The following is a 14,186-nucleotide window of genomic DNA, read 5'->3' on the forward strand; positions in this document are numbered from 1 at the left end:
ATATATTTATTTATATTTATTTATATATGTGTGTGTGTATGTATTTTGTCATTGTTCTGAAAAGCTCACATCTATCCAGTATCTGCCATATTAAGAAGCTTTTGTTGATGAATATCAGTTCATGTGGGGCTTTTGGATATCTCAACAATAATGTTTATTTATTCCAGATTCCATACTTTATTCCTGACTTTTTTTTAGAGTTAATCAATAGTTGTCAGAACCATTGGTTCTGCATGATGTGCATGAAACGAGCTGAGACTCTGATGAAATGTGAAATTCTCATATGTCACATTGTCATGTTCACTCACTTTGGATTCTAATGAGTGCATCACTGAGGCAACAGGTTGGTTTCCGTCCACCTCCATCTCCTGTCTTAGCAAGCCTGCATTCGATGTCCTTTTTAAGGCAGAAAACACACTGACAGATCTCAGACGGTCTATTGCAACCCCGGGATAAGGTAGAAGACATCGTGACAGAAAGGTGGACCGTGCTTTGTTACATTGCCGCTCCGCTGACGTCACCCTTTTGGCAGCTGGGAAAGAAGGAATATGACGTCATTGCATCCAAATCAGCTTCAGAGGTGGTGATTTATATCCGTGCTTCTGTGTGCACCAGAGTCATGTGTTTACCAAGACAGGATCTTTGTGTTTCATTAGACATTCCCAGGCAACACACACCTGTAACTGAAGCTTTTAGCCACTGTTGGCGGGCTGTTTAATGACGTTTTGGTCTAATCTCTGTGCCGCTGATTGTTGATTACACACAGTATGATGTTTTTTTTCTTTTTTTTAAGGAGTCTTTGGTGCCGATTTCTTCCTAATTGGGATTGTCAGAGAAATAAATCTTCCAGCTGTAAAATGTCTATACTGTCCTGATGCCTGCTCAATAATCCAGGTAGAAAAATCTAAAAAAGTTAAATCTGGTCCTCTGGAGATTCAAAAAAAAAAAAGCAAAGCAACCAAAAAACGTTTCTATATTTTTGTTGGGTTGTTTTACTGCTTTTTTTTTTTGAATGTCCAGAGGACCAGATTTAACTTTTTTAGGTCTATACTGCTATACTGTCAGTCACCAGCTGCTAAAAGCCACTTTAAACCACACAAGCCCATTTCAAAATGGAGGAGATTTAGTCCATTTTGGCGCTCTACCTTCTGAACAAATCCACAGGATTGGTTCCCATATGTTCTCCGCTTGTCTCTTAATTACAGCAGATAAATCTGGATTGTTGTTCATGAGCTGCTTGGATGATGAGTTCATGCATTTGCTTTTAATGATCCAATTGTAACTTTCTAGCTCAATATACATTTTTAACATTCTAAAGAAGTCTCATTATTTATTTTATTTTATTTCATTGGTGTGTAAAGAAGGATTACTAACACCAAGCTTGCCTGGGTGTTTATTCCAGAAATCCTTGAAAATAGTTAAAATTAGATGTCTGCAAACTGGAAAGGAGGTCATCATTTACTCCACATGAAAACTGGGACAGGACTCAGAACATGCCACGGGCCTCTGAGAAAACCAGAAAGCTTCAAACTCTGTGTCTGTATGCAGATACCTTCCCTCCTCCATACCGAAAACCTGTCACCTTTCTCTCAGTATACTGGGAGTCAAAGTATTTAATGTTGTGTTGAGGTTATTTTGGTGGGTTTGTCACCTGTAGGTGTGGATGATAATATGTGGAGCTGCTGTTCATGATGTGGTCCTCTCCCCCCTCTGTGTATTTCTCCCCCAGAGGAGGGTGAGTACTTCCTGAAGGTGCTGATCCCCAGCTATGCAGCCGGCTCTATAATAGGCAAGGGTGGACAGACCATCGTCCAACTGCAGAAAGAGACAGGTGCCACCATTAAGCTGTCCAAATCCAAAGACTTCTACCCTGGTAAGAACCAGCACTCAGTCACTTACACCAACAGTCACATGTATGTCATATATAAATGTGATATCTCACTGAGCTGCAACTGTTGGGACTAGGTGGTAAAAAAAAAAAAAAAAAAACTCAAAATTGATGCAAGAAATGGTAAATGGACTGTACTTATATAGCACCTTTCTATCTTATCGAGATACTCAAAGCGCTTTACACTACAATCTGTGCCTCATTTACACAGCACTCTACTAGATCTCTACAAAGCTAATTGAAAAAGTCATTCTATAGAGACTAATAATCAGAGCTTTATCACATTCATACACTGATGGGACACACATCGGAGGCAACGAGGGGTTCAGTGTCTTGCCCAGGGACACTTCGGCATGCGGCTACTGGTCAACTCTTGCATTGAAGGACGACTGCTCTAACCACTCAGCCACAGCTGCCCAGAAATGTGAATTCTCACCTGCAGTTTCACTTAACTGAGAGCTTGCAACCAAATGAGAAACAAGCTCATTTTGAGTCATCAGTTTTTGAAAAGTTTTTTGATCTAGTTTTGTGTGCATGACTTGTAAAACTGCATTCCAGGCTGCGCACATTATTTTATTGTCCACATCATACCCACCTCTGCTCACTTTACTAGAGGGTGAGTGGATTTTCACTCCTGTCCCACTCCCACAGAAAAAAATCTTGTCCCATCCCAATCAGGTGAGTAATATTAAAGTTGACTCCCATGAATCACGTGACCCGTGGATTCCCGAAAAAAGATCATCCTCTAATTCCAGCAACATTAAAACTAAAACTATCTGAATTTCTAAGGGATATCTAAGCAACACTATAAAAGAAGAGGGCAAGTGGTGATTCAGCCGAGAGTCAGTTTCTCTTCTCTGCTTGTTATGTCTGTTGTCAGAGGCAGTTTCCTCAGCACTGAGCATGTTTTACAAGCAGCATCCAGCGTGTTAACACGTCACACTCAACTCTCGTGAAGTTCACGATTATTTAAGACTTTCCTGCCAGTTCTGTGAGCTTAATAGATAGTTACTTGTGACTTTGTGTTGCAAATCTATTTTTACCACCTCAGTTTCACCACTAGTGTTTGCTCCCTCCATTGCTGTTCTTTGAAGTTCAGCAAAAAGCAGAGGCCGGAAGCACTGTTGACTTCTGGGCCGTGTAGTTCTTTTGACTTGTATGACAGTATAGGCTTATTGAAAGAAAACTACAAAATGGCGTTGCCTGTCCTACGTTTTTTAATTGTCTGTTTGTCCTATTGGTTGATTCCTTCTCCCGTCTGCTCCCATTAACGTTTTATCACATACCGTCCCTGTCACGCGAGTAATAATAAAGAGGTGACTCCCATCCCGTGGGAATCACATGATCCATTGTATTTCCCAAAAAATGTCATCCTCTACTTTGCACCTCCCTTTTGCAGACACCTCCATGTTTGGGATTTAACCTGCAGGAGTACACTTTCCAAATCAAGACAGATTTTTTCATTTTATTTTTATAATTACTATTTATCAACAGTGCGGTTTTGAACGTGAACATCCACCTGGTGTGGTAAACATGCAACCTTACACCATGACAGGTCTGAAGTCATTACCGCACAGTTTCACACAGCAACTGCGGCTTTATGTCGTTATGAATGACAAGAGAACCTTAACGTTTGACCTCAGTAAAAAGCACGTACACAGTCTGCACACTGCGCACGTAGACTCGAGTCATACACAAGCATTGTTTGGTTACAAAGACAGAGACAAACTAAACAAATGGTGTCGTGCAAAGTGGTTAAGTTTTACTATTAAGTAATGCATCTTTCTTTCACACCAGCATGTCAATTTTTGCAGAATTGTTCTACAAGCCTAAAAGGCTTTTACCTCCATCCTCATGCTTCATAACTGATCACTGCTGATAAGGTTCTTACTGTTGAGCACTTAAATTTGGCTGGACTATCCCTTTAATGTATGTTCTGGTTTTTATAGAGCTCACCGTACCCACTGTGGTGACTGCTGGTGAAATTTGCTGTGTCAATCACCAAACAGTCTGAGCAGCTTTAAGTTGTATTTATTCTTCTATTATTCTTTATTGGGCGGCTGTGGCTGAGTGGTTAGAGCAGTCGTCCTCCAATGCGAGAGTTGGGGGTTCGAATCCACCAGCAGTCACATGCCGAAGTGTCCCTGGGCAAGACACTGAACCCCTCATAGCCTCTGATGTGTGTCCCATCAGTGTATGAATGTGATCTAAAAGCACTGATTAGTCTCTTTAGAATGATTTGTTCAATTAGCTTTGTAGCGATGTAGAGTGCTGTATGAATGGGTAAATGAGGACACAGATTGTAGTGTAAAGCGCTTTGAGTATCTTGAAATAAGATAGAAAGGTGCTATATAAGTACAGTCCATTTACCATTTATTCACCTAATTACATCCGGAGTTGATGTTACTGTAGTGAACTAGGCCTCCGACAACAATCTGTCTCTGAAGACCTTCATGGGACAGGAACTGTTATTTCATTGATTTGAATCCAGAAATACACATTATCTCATCAAGAGACTATTTATGTATCCTGAATTAATCAATTGAAAGAACACTCTTCCTTTTTCATTATCATTACTATTTTAGAATATCTTGATAATCAAAGTGTGTTTAGTTCATACCAGTTCTAAATGTTGAAGTGAACCACTCAGTTTAAATCAACTGTGAAACAGTATTAATGATTTTTAAACCTCATTAGAAGTCAGAAATCAAGTTAAAAGTCTATTTACAAAGTAAATGTGCATTGTGATCTTCTGTCTGAATGAGGAGTAGTGATGTCGGTCAGAAGTCAGGGATGTCGGTCAAAAGTCAGAAAGCAAGTATTAGAACAAAGTGTCTTGTTTTTAAACCTAGCAGACAGTAAATAACTTCAGCTAGCACCTGCGTTTGTCTCACTTCGCCATAACATTCCTCTGTCTATACTAACAGTTCGTAAACATTCCTGCAGCCTCTCTTGACTTTTAATAACCCTCTGACATCACTGAAACACGCCCCTGCTGGTTGTTTCAACCAATCAGGAAGTACCGATTGACCAGAAGTGAGTACTCTTTAAAAAGTCAACACTTCCTGGAACTATTCAGTCTTTGACCGGAGTCTTCCTAGAGTCTTTGACCGGAGTCTTCTACTTCTGAGTGGAACTTCGGACTCATTCTCCTTCAGTCTTTCATTGAGTCTTCCACTTCTGAATGGAATCTCTGACTGAAGTCTTCCTGAGAGTTCCTAAGGAACTTTCAGATTTAATCAATAGCTGATGGATTTGACCGTGAGACGAGGGTCCGTCCATCCCAGCTGGAGTCACAGCGCCTCGCTGTGAACTCACCCGGGCGTAACGCCCTACAACTTCGAAGGAAGCTTGTTCTGTTGGACGGAGTAAAAACCACACGACTTCTGACGATGACCAGCCACCCTGACCGGAGACGCTGTAAAGGAATCGTACTAATGGACTTCTCTTCCGGAATGGAGGTAGCCCCCGTCTAAGTTAACAAAGTCTCTGCACGTCCTGAAGTGTACCAGGGTTTGAGCTGGTGTTGAAAGAAGCGTGCTAATTCTGGTCAACAAAACATACATCTTCCTTCATCCACCTTCCTTTTAAACTTCTCCTTCCTTCCCTAAAACTTTTCTATTTGCCAGTAATCTAGATGCCTCAATCAGTAATGTTCTGTTGTCTTGTTAGTAAAGCGTGCCAAGTTTTTATTAATCAGAAACAGATCAGCAAATCAATGTGTACATGTCTTGATGTTAAATTTTGATTCTGTTAAATAAATGACCGCATTTATTCTGATGGGTCAAAGAAAAATGGCGTCTCATGTCACTGATTGCTCTATAAATAAATCTGACTTGACTTGACTGATCAAACAATCCTCACAGTTATCTCGGTCACATGGCATTAATTTAACTCGAAAAAGAAAGAATCTGTTGTATTTAAATAATTAATATTCTTTGTGCTTGAACTAGCTTTAAGAATAATTAATTAGTAGTGAAGCTACAGAAAAGCTGTCCCTGCTTCACTACATTATGTTCACAGTGCAAACATCTGACGGATACCAGCGTCTGCGTTAAAGCTTCAGTCGTTGCTCTGTAGATTTATTAATCCTTGTGCACGTGCTTTTATTTTTCTTTTGGTGACTGTTGGGTGATTAGGAGCACGGTGGCTCAACTGGTAGAATTGCTGCCCCTCAGCGAGAAGGTCGCCGGTTCAAATCCTGGCCGTGGATCTTTCTTGGTGGAGTTTGCATGTTCTCTCTGTAGCCCACCTATACCCCTCTAAAGTAGGTAAGGGCCCCTGAGCTTGTTAAAACCCTTAAACTCAAACTTATTCATGCTTAGGAATACCCAACAACACAGGATTAAAGTTTTGAGCTTTAATAACTTATATTCAATTCAAACAAAAAACAAACAAAACATTTACAGCAGTTCCAAAATACAAAGTATTTCAGTCCATAATAAAATCTTTCAGTTTCTGATTATTAAAGTTTACACTAAATCAAGTGGGCCCACCCTGTAAAACACACAATATAGCATATAGTTAAATTAAATATGTTCAAACAAAATAAACCCCCCATTGCAGTCCTGATGTGATGCTGAAGAGTAGAGGGAATGTGGTATGTTACTCCAAGGTCTAGATCCTCTGGAACTTCACCTGTCAGTCCCAGTTGATAGAAAGATGGTGGGGGGTGTTCTCAGCTACAATTCAGTTCAAGTCAGTTTATTTACTGTATATAGTGCCATATCACAACAAAGTTGTCTCTGGGCACTTTACAAGAACATTCACATAAATAGAAAAGCCAATTAGTAAAGTTCTCTATCTAAGGAATCCAGCAGACAAGTTGAATCGTCACTTTGTCACAGTCTCCCATCCCGAGCAAGCACCATGGCAACAGTGGAAAGGGAAAAACTCTCTTTTAAAAAGAAAGAAACCTCCAACAGAACCAGGCTCAGGACAAGCGGCCATCTGCTTTGACCAGCTGGTTTGAGAAGACAGAATGGAGAGACAAACACAGAATGGTAGGTCCAGATATAGGTGCAGGTGTACCTGAAAGACAAAAACACATGTTAAGGATATAAAAAATAATTATAAATACAAAACAGGTTGAGCAGAATACGTAAATACAGTAGCAGAGTGAAAAAGTGTGGTCACTTTGTCCCCCAGCAGTCTAAGCCAGCAGCATAACTAAGGGACTGTTCAGGAAATCCAAGCCAACCCCAACTATAGGATTTAGCAAAAAGGAAAGTCTTAAGCTCAGTTTTAAAACTGGATAATGTGTCAGCCTCATGGACAGAGATTGGAAGTTGGTTCCACAAGAGAGGAGCCTGTTAACTGAAAGATCTGCCTGCCATTCTGTACCTGCTACCTGTCCCTCGCTCCACCAGAAACACCAGGCAGCAGAAAGGTCCAGTGAAGATTAAGTGCTCCAGCTCAGTCACAAAAAACTCTCAGTTTAGGTTCATGTATTTGTACTGTACTTAACTTCAGGAGTTTCCATGCCAGAAACTTTAGTCAAGTCTCTTCCTGTCAGCTGAGTTATCCACACAGCACTCAATGTACACTCACTTTGGCAATGAATGTTAATGTCTTAGTGAACTATAAAACATAAATTCATGACTACTGTACTGCAAATTCTGTGTTGAAATAGTCACAGCAGCTCAAAAATCCAAGGTAGAGTTGATATCTGTACAGACTGTCCATTTGAACATCTAAAACATAAATACTTGTTTTTACAAACTGCACCACAGATTTTCCCACAGACTGTCCAGCTGAAACATATTTTTTTCTATTAACCCCTTGTCTCCACCTACTTCCTGGATATAAACCAAAGACAGATCAGTAAAACTGTTGGGCACCACACCACCTCCTTTTCCAAACATGAGCCCTTCAAAATAAAACAAAACGTGGCAAAACTTCCTTCAAAACAAAAATGCATTCCCAAACCACACATTAGTACAAAATACAGTTATTTTGGTCTAGGTTACATCACCGTGCTGCATGGGTTTCCTCCGTGTACTCCGGTTTCCTCCCACAGATGAAAAACATGCATGTTAGACTGATTGGTAACTCTAAATTGTCCCTAGGTGAGTGAGAGAGAGAGAGAGAGAGAGAGAGAGAGAGAGAGAGAGAGAGAGAGCGTGAATGGTTGTTTGTCTTGTTTGTCTCTATGTGTCCCTGCGATGGATTGGAGACCTGTCTAGGGTGTCCCCCGCCTCATACACAATGATGGCTGGACATGGACACCAGTGGCCCCCGCGACCTGAAAAGGAAAAAGTGGATAAAGATAATGGATGGATGGTTGGATGGATGGATGGGATGGATGGATGGATGGCTAGATAGGTAATTATTTGTCATTTTTATTCATTTCATATTTAAAACACAAAAACAATTTAGAAACCAAATGAAAAAAAAAAACGTCATAAAATGAAAGGTAGCAGAAGAAGAAAAAATCTTATCATATTTGCCCCTTGTTTAAAACAAAATCAATTCAAACAATCAATTCAAACAATAATTATCTATAAGTAATATAACAAAATAAATAACTCATCACAATTTTATGTATTTATATGTATCTTTCCAAAATTTTAATCTTAATCATTTTCTTAAATATAGGCATTGACTTTACTTTTTTTTACATAGTTTTCCAAACTATTCCACAGACCTATTCCTTGAATTGAAGTAGACCGCCCCTTTAAACTGGTTCTGTACTGTGGTTTAGCAAAAATGTCTGTTCCCTTAAGATTATAGCAACTTTTCCTTTTTACAAAATACGTTTGAATGTTTGAAGGTAGTGTGTAGTTCTGAGCTTTATACAGTACTAAAAGAATATTATAGTTAACCAAATCATAAAACTTCAGTAATTTCATCCATCCATCCATCCATTATATTTACCCGCTTATTCCATTTTGGGTCACGGGGGTCGCTGGTGCCCATGTCCAGCAATCACTGTGCGAGGGGCGGGGGACACCCTGGACGGGTCGCAAGTCCATCACAGGGCCACATAGAGACAAACGACACAAACAACCATTCACTCTCTCACTCACACCTAGGGACAATTTAGAGTTACCAATCAGCCTAACATGCATGTTTTTGGTCTGTGGGAGGAAACCGGAGCACCCGGAGAAAACACACGCATGCACGGAGAGAACATGCAAACTCCACCCAGAAGGGCCCCTGGACCGGGGTTTGAACCAGGGACCTGCTCGCTGAGAGGCAGCAGCTCTACCAGTTGCGCCACCGTGCTGCCCCTTCAGTAATTTCAATTGATAAAATAAAATACTAGATGGATGACAATAATGCTTTCTTGTGATAATTCTTATAGCTCTTTTCTGCAAAATAAAAATAGGCATTGTTATAGTTTTACATGCTGTTACCCAAACATCAACACAATAAATTAAATGCGGGACTATAATTGTATTATACAGCAAATACAAGGCTTTATCATTCAATAAGTCCCATAATAATAATATAATAATAATAATAATAATAATAATAATAATAATAATAATAATAATTAGGCCTAATAAGTGAAAGCAACACAGAAATGGAACTCAAATGGCTCTGAACTGGTAATGATAAAACAGTAACAATGATCCAAAAAAGTTCAATCTGGTCCTCTGGACATTCAAAAAACAAGAAAACAAACAAACAAACAAAAAAAACAACACAAAGCAAAAAAAAAATGTAGAAACGTTTCGTCTCTCATCCGAGAGACTTCCTCAGATTCTGTACCACAGACTGTACCCAGGGGAGGCCACACCTAGTCTGTATGGTTTACCTAAAATCCACAAACAAGGTGTACCTTTAAGACCTATTGTTAGCATGATTAACTCTGTCACTTACAATGTTTCCAAATATCTGGCGTCTGTACTCATCCCTTTAGTTGGCAGCTCAGAACACCACATACAGAACACCATGGACTTTGTGGATAAGGTGAGGGATGTCATCATGAAGACTGATGAAACAATGGTCTCTTTTGATGTCACATCACATTTTACGTGCATTCCTGTTGAGGACGCAGTAGAGGTGGTCAGTTTAAGAATAAAATCAGACACCACTCTGAGCAGCAGGACCACGCTTTCCACAGAACAACTGTGTCAACTCTTGAAACTGTGCCTGCAGTCAACCTACTTCACATATGGGGAGCAATATTATAGGCAGAAACATGGGTGTGCTATGGGGTCTCCAGTTTCTCCTATTGTTGCCAACCTGTAAATGGAGGAGGTAGAAAAGAGAGCTTTGATATCCTTTTCAGGGACACCACCAAGTCATTGGTTCAGGTATGTTGACGACACCTGGGTTAAAATTAAATCTCAGGAAGTCCAACATTTTACTGACCACATCAACTCTGTGGATAAATACATCAAGTTCACATGAGAAGATGTAAAAAAATGGCAGGTTGGCTTTCTTGGACTGTGAGGTCACTGTCTCTGATAGAGGACTTTTGCAAACTGAGGTGTACCGCAAACCCATCCACACAGACCAGTATTTGCAGTTTGACTCCCATCACCGTTTGGAGCACAAGTTAGGAGTCATCAGGACTCTGCATCACAGAGGAGACAGCATCCCCACTAACTCAGGAGCCAGGCAGTAGGAGATATCCTATACAAGACAGACTCTTGAGCAATGTGGATATCCTAATTGGGCCTTCCTGAAAGCAAAGAAGAAACCCAAACAGGACTCCAGTCAGCCATCAGGTGAAAAGGAGGAACCCAGACCCAGACCAGTGGTCATTCCGTATGTTGAGGGAGTATCAGAGAAACTGAGACGTTTATTTTCTAAACATAACGTCCCAGTGGCTTTTAAACCCCAAAATACATTACGGCAAAGACTGGTTCATCCCAAAGATCCAGTCCCCCGGCACAAACAGAGTAATATTGTGTATGCTGTTCAGTGTCAGGAGGGCTGTGATCAGTCTTACATCAGGGAAACTAAACAGCCACTGGCCAAAAGGATGGCCCAGCACAGAAGATCAACATCATCAGGCCAGGATTTTGCAGTCTACACTCATCTCCAGGCCAGCGGTCACTCTTTCAGGGATAAAGATGTTCACATCCTGGACAGAGAGGAACGATGGTTTGAGAGAGGAGTTAAGGAGGTCATCTTTGTGAAAAGAAATTGTCCATCATTAAACAGGGGTGGAGGCCTCCGGGTTCAACTGTCCCCCTCTTACAATGCTGTGATTGCTAGTATCACTCAACCCCCTGTGAATAGTAAACAGCCATCAGTGTGCTAATGATCCATTGTTAGGCTGATGGTCCTTCTTGACCATGTGAGCAGCTGGTTTTGGTTGTCAGCAGCAAACTGGTTGATCCACTCTGAGAATGTGCTATTTAAGAGACTGAACTGAATACAGCACCTCAGACTGAGGAAGTCTCTCGGATGAGAGACAAAACGTTTCTACATTTTTTTTGCGTCGGTTTTTTTTGTTTGTTTTCTTGTTTTTTGAATGTCCAGAGGACCAGATTGAACTTTTTTGGATTTTTCTACCTGGATTATTGAGCATGTATCAGGATAGTAACAATGATCATTTGTCTGAATATTGTTTTTTATCAAATCTGTCACAGTTTGTTACTGATCTGACAGCTCTCTGTGCGACGTGACTGTGTGTGTTTGCATACAGAAGTGGTAACTAACATCCAATCACAAAAACATTTTTGGGTTCAGATTTAACTCAACACATCAACGCACTCAGAGCTGACCACTTTCAGTTGATTCACCCAAAATGGATAGAACGTGCTCAGTGTGCACAGAGCCCTACAGTGTTGGTTAATATTCTCATCGGTGCATCGTGTTAATTAGTTCTATTTCGTATAGGCTTTGCCCTTTAAGAGCTGTCACTTAGTGCGTTTTATCCCGTCATGCAAAGCATCGCACTGAAAAATTTAGTCCACGCCCATCTGTTGTGTGGGCCCCACCCGGTCTGAATAAATTAAGTTAAGAGCGGGTAATCGGCTCCCATTTTTCTTCAGCATGCTAATAGCACTGTCAGAAGAACGAAGAAGGGAAGTTGTCCAGCTTGACCAGCTCAACCTTTGTTAAGGCTGCCTGTAGTCCCGCCACGCCAACCTCCTGCCATCCCGGTGAGTTCTCCTCCCCGAGGAGAAGCAGACAAGCAGCCTTGTTTTTAATGTAAGCGGTGAGAAATATTTCTCAGTGGTGGGTCGCTACACGCTGGACGATGCCATCTTTTAATTTTCCTTTTATCACCGACTCTCGGAGCGAATCGGATGGTTCCTCCGGGACAGGCGACGACAGCAGCATCCCCCACTGCTCACTCCCTCCTGGAGAGCATAGTGTCGGAACGAGGGGGGCTGAGCAAATGCTCACCCCCCCCCCCCCCCCCCCCCCCCGGACCTTTTTCACATCGGTGTAGTGAGATAGGTCGGTTAGCTTCGTTTAGCTTCGGAGCTCCACTACACGTTATAATATCTGGACTAGTTCAAGTACCTGATATTATACTTAATTTAAACGGATTCTCTCTTTTTCGAGCTACTTGACAGATATGTGACAGAGATACTGTGTGGGAGATGGTTTAATCAGTGACGTGAGACGTTAATTTTCTTTGACCCATCAAAATGAATGTGGTCATTTATTAACAGAATCAAAATTTAACATCAAACATTGTACACGTGATTATTCTGATTGTACGCAATAACACAGCCTAATTACAACAGACATTTATGAAAATATCTGGATGATTTACTGGCAAGATAGAAGAGTTTTAAAGATGGGAAATGAAGGAGTTTAAATGGAGAGAAAAGATGTGTGAGGGAAAATGTGTCGACGAAGAACGGCACCCTCCTTTCGAACCCAGCTCTACCTCGGTACACTTCGGTAGTGAAAATCGACTCTTTACCTTGTAGAAGATGTCTCCACTGGTACGGAGTTCCATTTAACGCTACCTTTCCAGCGTCTCCGTAGGAACAGCTGAGAATCGTCCGAAGTAGTGACGGTACTTCGTTCAACACCACGCTCACCTCACGGGTGGACTCACATGAGCTGTGAGTCCGTCAGAGGTTCCACTCAGATGTGGAAGATTCCATAATCCCCACGAGACTTGGAAGAACTTCGGATCATGTCTGGAACTTCTTGTTCTCTCCAGCAACTTTTCTGTTCGGTTCTTCTCTCCGAACTGAACTGCACTGCTTGGAACTAGGAAGTGTCGACATTTAAAGAGTTCTGTTTCCGGTTCATTTGGGAAGTCCTGATTGGCTGAAAGAGCCAATCAGGGGTGTGGTTTTAGTGACGTAAGAGGTCACTAGAAGTCAGAAAAACAGTGAGATGTTTTGGAACAGACAGAAAAATGTTTTTGAAACAGACAGAGAAATGTTTAGGCGAGATGGGAGGAAACAGGTGCCAGCTTCTCTATTTACGTCTGAGAGGATTTAAAAACATGACAGTTCGTTCCAACAAACTTGTTTGCGTTTGTCTCCGACTTTTGACCGACATCACAACTTGCTCATTTCAGACAGAAGATCAAGAAAAAGAATAATTACTCTGTAACAGACATTAACTAGATTTCTACTTTGAATGAGGATTAAAAATCATTAATACTGTTTCACAGTTGATTTAAAATAAGTAGTTCACTTCAACATTTAAAAATGATTTGAACTAAACACACTTTTGATTATCAAGATATTGTAAAATAGTAATGATAATAAAAAAGAGAGTGTTCTTTCAATTGATCAGTGCAGGACACACTTAGAAAGTCTCTGGATGAACTTAATTTGTGTTTCTGGACTCAAATCAATGAAATAACAGTTCTTGTCCCAGGAAGGCCCTCAGGGCCAGATTTTGACCTGAGGCTTAGTTCACTACATCGGCGACCACACCGCTCCCAGCCGTCGGTGCCCTCCTCTGGAGCTGCCCGGCATAATCCAGGAGGCGGCTGACATGAAGGGACTTTTTTCTGTCCCTCTCCTTCCCCCGCCTTGATCGGATGATCGCCTATTGGCGCTGACGAGCTGTAGGGCCGCCATCTTGGAACGGTCGACCGCTCCACTCAGTGTAACCTGTTTGACGGGAGCAATGAAATATTTGTGCGTTTAATCAGTCATAGCTGAATACTAAACTCATTCTCACGATTTTTTCCTCTGTAAATCTTGGGAGTACAGCCATTAAAGCTGAACACATGGTTCAGTGGATTTAAATATTCTTGGTGGGGTTAACATTAACACTAATAAAATATTCTTATGACACGTTTGCACAGTCACAGATACATTTTTATTAAGATCTATATAATATATATATATATATATATTATAAATATATACACAGAGACATATCTCATATATACATATCTCATATATAC

At 40.9% G+C, this 14,186-nt stretch overlaps 1 protein-coding gene across 1 annotated transcript in view; it reads left to right on the forward strand.

The window, feature by feature from the left end:
* The window catches only part of LOC119420608 (RNA-binding protein Nova-1), a 189,525-nt gene that overhangs the window by 21,218 nt on the left and 154,121 nt on the right, over positions 1-14,186 (forward strand). The window contains exon 2 of the mRNA XM_037688024.1: positions 1,730-1,873. Within this exon, the coding sequence (XP_037543952.1) occupies positions 1,730-1,873 (144 nt within the window). The remainder of the gene's footprint in view (positions 1-1,729; positions 1,874-14,186) is intronic.

This window comes from Nematolebias whitei, chromosome 14, assembly GCF_014905685.2.
Source record: "Nematolebias whitei isolate Nwh7 chromosome 14, NemWhi1, whole genome shotgun sequence".
In the NCBI taxonomy this organism is placed as follows: Eukaryota; Metazoa; Chordata; class Actinopteri; order Cyprinodontiformes; family Rivulidae; genus Nematolebias; species Nematolebias whitei.